The sequence below is a fragment of the Nanorana parkeri genome, unplaced genomic scaffold (assembly GCF_000935625.1).
Source record: "Nanorana parkeri isolate BGI_ZX_2015 unplaced genomic scaffold, ASM93562v1 scaffold2240, whole genome shotgun sequence".
Taxonomy (NCBI): Eukaryota; Metazoa; Chordata; class Amphibia; order Anura; family Dicroglossidae; genus Nanorana; species Nanorana parkeri.
Window position 1 is genome coordinate 147,033 of NW_017308508.1, and position 5,367 is coordinate 152,399.

At 47.3% G+C, this 5,367-nt stretch overlaps 1 protein-coding gene across 1 annotated transcript in view; it reads right to left on the reverse strand.

Moving 5' to 3' along the window:
* LOC108801181 overlaps positions 1-5,367 on the reverse strand; it is a 14,538-nt gene that overhangs the window by 4,885 nt on the left and 4,286 nt on the right. Inside the window, exon 2 of the mRNA XM_018573111.1 lies at positions 2,308-3,435. Coding sequence (XP_018428613.1) covers positions 2,308-3,432 — 1,125 coding nt within the window. The 5' untranslated portion in view covers positions 3,433-3,435. The remainder of the gene's footprint in view (positions 1-2,307; positions 3,436-5,367) is intronic.

A 5,367-nucleotide genomic window follows, 5' to 3' on the forward strand; every position in this document is an offset into this window, starting at 1 on the left:
GGGAGGCTTGGAACAGGGGGGTGTATTATTGTATGTGTGGGGGGAGGCTTGGAACAGGGGGGTGTATTATTGTATGTGAGGGGGGCTTCTTCAAAGGGTCATTTAACCTGAAAGTGTTATTTCATTCATCTATGGGATAAGAGAGGTGGGATCTTCCATACCCAGCCCAGTACCCTTCATCCATGGAGGTCTTCACTCACCTTTTGGATTCCCCTACTATATTTCTGACCGTATTTGGGTCCCAAAGTTCCTAAAACAGGATTGTGTTGTATCATTACCAGTGGATGGAGTTGGACCCTTTCATGATGGCCACAGCTTCATCCTCAGATGTCAAACACAGGTCTCCCCACCAAGGTTCAGACCCGGGCTAGGTGACATGAGGTTGGATGGGCCCCGAGCCACTGCCTAGCCATAGGAAGAATCCCGAGTGATTCTGACCTCAAACATATTTGACATTCATTCAGCATATTCTCAGACTGTGTATGTGGGTTCTTCCAACATTCTGGTAGAACTTGGTTACAGCCAGCACCATACGCACTTGTTTACACAACGAAGGTGAAAAGCAATGTATATACGGCACACCAACAAACACAAGTGCAGAGTACAAATACCTAACTATATACAAGAGAAACTGGTATAGCAGCTGGGTCCAGAGGGCCACAGGACGCAAGTAGAGGGATCAGAATCAGGACTGCAGGTTTCCTGAAGCAGAAAGTGGAGATTAAGGTGTGTGCACTGAGAGCTTCCCAGCCGCCAGTATCAGGTGGCTATTAATTGCTGGGAACTGCTGGCTGCTGAGAGACCATAGATTGTGCCAGAGTAGGGAGACACAGAGGAGATGACAATGGATTGGGTGAGAGAGAGGGGACACAGAGGAGATGGCCATGGATCAGGCAAGAGAGTGGAGACACAGAGGAGATTACAATGGAATGGATTGGGTGAGAGAGAGGAGGCACAGAGGAGATGACTATGGATTGGGTGAGAGAGAGGAGGCACAGAGGAGATGACTATGGATTGGGTGAGAGAGAGGGGACACAGAGGAGATGACCATAGACTGGATGAGAGAGAGGAGGCATAGAGGAGATGGCAATGGATTGGGTGAGAGAGAGGAGGCACAGAGGAGATAACTATGGATTGGGTGAGAGAGAGGAGGCACAGAGGAGATGACAATGGATTGGGTGAGAGAGAGGAGGCACAGAGGAGATGACTATGGATTGGGTGAGAGAGAGGAGGCACAGAGGAGATGACTATGGATTGGGTGAGAGAGAGGAGGCACAGAGGAGATGACTATGGATTGGGTGAGAGAGAGGAGGCACAGAGGAGATGACTATGGATTGGGTGAGAGAGAGGAGGCACAGAGGAGATGACTATGGATTGGGTGAGAGAGAGGAGGCACAGAGGAGATGACAATGGATTGGGTGAGAGAGAGGAGGCACAGAGGAGATGACTATGGATTGGGTGAGAGAGAGGAGGCACAGAGGAGATGACTATGGATTGGGTGAGAGAGAGGAGGCACAGAGGAGATGACTATGGATTGGGTGAGAGAGAGGAGGCACAGAGGAGATGACTATGGATTGGGTGAGAGAGAGGAGGCACAGAGGAGATGACTATGGATTGGGTGAGAGAGAGGAGGCACAGAGGAGATGACTATGGATTCAGTGAGAGAGAGGAGGCACAGAGGAGATGACTATGGATTGGGTGAGAGAGAGGAGGCACAGAGGAGATGACAATGGATTGGGTGAGAGAGAGGAGGCACAGAGGAGATGACAATGGATTGGGTGAGAGAGAGGAGGCACAGAGGAGATGGCCATGGATAGGAAAATACAGAGATGGCATAGATCTGATTGTGGACTAAGAATAATAGATGCTGCATGTGATTTGGTCATGGACCATGGGGAGAATATGTAGAGTGAGGCTGAGCATGGTTGGGGAACAAAAGGGGAAAAGGGCATGCCTGGAAGGAAGGAGGTAGAGCAGGACTACTGTGAGCTGTATGTAAGGTTCTAGTGATAGTGGTCAGTGGAGGAGGAAGCAGTGCTGGATCTGTAAACATTATATAATGTACTGTGGTTCTAGGCAGGGACTCCGAAGACAGGCCATACACTCATATACACTATGTCCATACATATAAACATATTTTATTGCATGTAACTAAGCAGTGCAGGTTTCTTGTCAGTGACCTCTCTCCACCAATAATCAGCTTGCTCAGTACTCTGTTTGGATATATAAAGTTCCAGGTTTTGTTGTGCAGGATATATAGAGAGGGATCTATTGGAGAGGGAAGAGTTTCTGAATCACTCTATCTACATTTGGCACTAAGGACACATTGTATTTCAGCACTATGTCATCCCGAATGAAGTCCTCACTGGTGATGCCCTTCCCCCGACTTCCTTTACTGTGGAAATTGATGGCTGTAGTGTTTGGTACATATGTAGCTTTTCCTGTATATTTTGGCACATAATGGACAGAGGTCTGAAACACATTCCTGGGGTTCACAATCAACTTACGAGGATTATGCATGTTTGGGTTAAGAGGTTTTCGGAAGGTGTGGAGGAGAATATTGATCCCGGGCACATGAGACCAGAGATCAAATTTGGAGCTGTTGTCAAAGGTGGGGAAGACGTGAGCTTCAAAGCGGAAGACACTTGTGTCCGGAAACTGTTTCTGGAGACTCTCCATCAGTGATGACCAGTCCCAGTCTATGACCGGAAGAATAATTTCATCAATGTCATTGAAGAGAACAAACTTACTGTTGTACATATTTCTGTATAAACAATCATTTAAGGTTGTCAGTTGTCCAAAATAACCAATCTCGGTGGTGAGTCCTTGGGTATATCTCCAGTGTTTTGATGTCTGAAGATGGCGGTCTATTGGCCATGACACAACCTCCAGAGTTCCTTCATCAATGTAATGACGTAACACCTTATCTACATCCTGGGAACAGCTGGTGTTATACATGGTGACTCTAGAGGCCCCCAGAATCTTGTACATCTCAATGTGATGGACCACCTGGAGGACATTGCTGTAGTTTCCATACAAAGTAGACATGCAGACAGTGAAATTGTTAGAGATCAGCTGTGGTGGACGGTTCCTGACTTCAAACAGGAAGTTCTGACTCGTGTTTGTGAAAATCATGGAAGAGAAAGAGATATAAGTGTAATCACACCCAGAAGGTTCTGCACATAGAAGTTCTGCTTCTCCATATGGGAACCTAAATCTGTCTTTGTGAAATGCAATTTCAGCCCTGATGAAGACGTCCTGATTGGTGGAACAATGGAAGATACAATAGAGCTCGGTCACAGATTCATGGATGATGGCGATGACCCGAACTGACCGGCCAAGTCTAGGCTCATAATACGGAGCGATGATGAATGTTCCATTATCCAGAGCAGTGATGGTGTCTGTGTCAATGGGAAGGTTCTGTCTTCTCATCTCCTGATGTCCGGATTCTAGACGGTTGGAGAATATGATGACAGGAACGCACATAAATATGGACAGTGCGCAGAACATGTATCTGGAATCTTGGTTCTCAACTGGTGGGTCGTGACCCAAAAGTGGGTCGCGACCCCATGTTCAGTGGGTCGCGGTGTGCCTTCCACTGTGCTAGGTGAGAGGCTCGTCAATTCTCTTGCCAAGCAGCCACTCAAAATATGCTGCTCGGTGCCGAGTGTCTGCTTGAGGTGGGATGGGCTGGGGCTATGGCCGTGAGAGCTCCATCCATACATACAACTCCCTTGCGTACCCTGTAGAGGTGCCTGGACCGGAGTGATGTCACATTCTGGTTCCCGGCACCTCTACAGGACACGCAAGGGAGCTGTACAAGCATTGCCCATATGGATGGAGCTCGATCACAGCACAGCAGTCCACACTGGACCCCAAGCTGAGGATCAACTCCAGCTCTCGTTAAGTATGGAGATTGGTTGGATCTTTTAAATGACATCTCAAACACACCTCCTACCCGCAGTTTGATTGCCCGCATCGGAACATGCGGTACCGCAACCCTGTGCGTTCCATTGCAGTGCGACTTGGGTCGCAACTTAATGACCAAGTACAAATGTGGGTCCTGAGGTTACACAGGTTGAGAACCACTGATCTAGAAGACGTCCACATTCTAGTCCTATTAGACGATCACAGCTATACGAAGACAAGAGAGAGAGAACAGCATAAAACATCTTCATAAAGCTCTAAAATCTGCACCTCGAATCTAGAATTGTGTGAAATATACCAAATATACATCCGTCTTTGCACCAGAGGAGCTTACACTCTAATGGCCTCACCACTTTCATATCAGTTCTGTACCAGAGGAGCTTACACTCTAATGGCCTCACCACTTTCATATCAGTTACTGTACCAGAGGAGCTTCCACTTGCACTTAATGCTCCCCCTCCCCAACCCCCCACAGTCACACATCATTATTATCATATGTTTGCGCAGCTCTGATGAACAGTCCTCGCATGAACATTCACAGTACACGCAGGCAGAGGACTTCCAGTCAGACCTCATGGAGTAACAGCACATACAGCCAGAAAACATGCAACCAGAGCCGCACAGAGCACACACAGAGCACACACAGAGCACACACAGACACCTTACAATGCCATTTACTAACGTTGGGGTAAGCTTTGTTGGAATCACTATATCTGTCCTTATTATATCACGGAGTGAATTGAAGTTGAGGAGCGCCAATGATTTACAGATAAAGTTTTTGTCAATTTATTTTCTAAAAAAATCCTTACAACATGCCAACACGTTTCGCTGGTCCTAACATCGACCCACAAGACTGAGATATACAGTACAGTCGTCATAAATGAAATAAGTTTAAATGTGTAAGGATTTAAAAAAGCACAGGGTGTTGAAAATCTAAATATATATAGTTGTGTATGAGCAATATATCTACACAGTACATCTATAATTCAATATGAACTGGGTGCTCAGTGTAATCCTGGACTCTGACCTCAGCCCCACGTCCAATCACTGTCCAAATCCTTCCACCCTCACCTCTGTAACCTATTCAGAATTCATGCTTCTTAACCAGTGACACCACCAGGATACTTATTCACTCCCTCGAATATTGCAACTCCCTCCTCATTGGCTTACTTCTACCAGGCTCCTCCCCACTGCATTCTATCATGACTGCTGCTGCTAGACTCATCCACCTAACCAACCATTCACTATCTGCAACCCCTCTCTACCAATCTCACCCAGGCTTCTATCCCCTACTCCACTGGCTTCCGTACCTCACGCTCTCTACCAATCCCTCCACTGCCTTCTATCCCCCCCCCTCTACCAATCCCTCCACTGACTTCCATACCCCACCCCCTCTGCCAATCACTCCACTGACTTCCATACCCCACCCCCTCTGCCAAT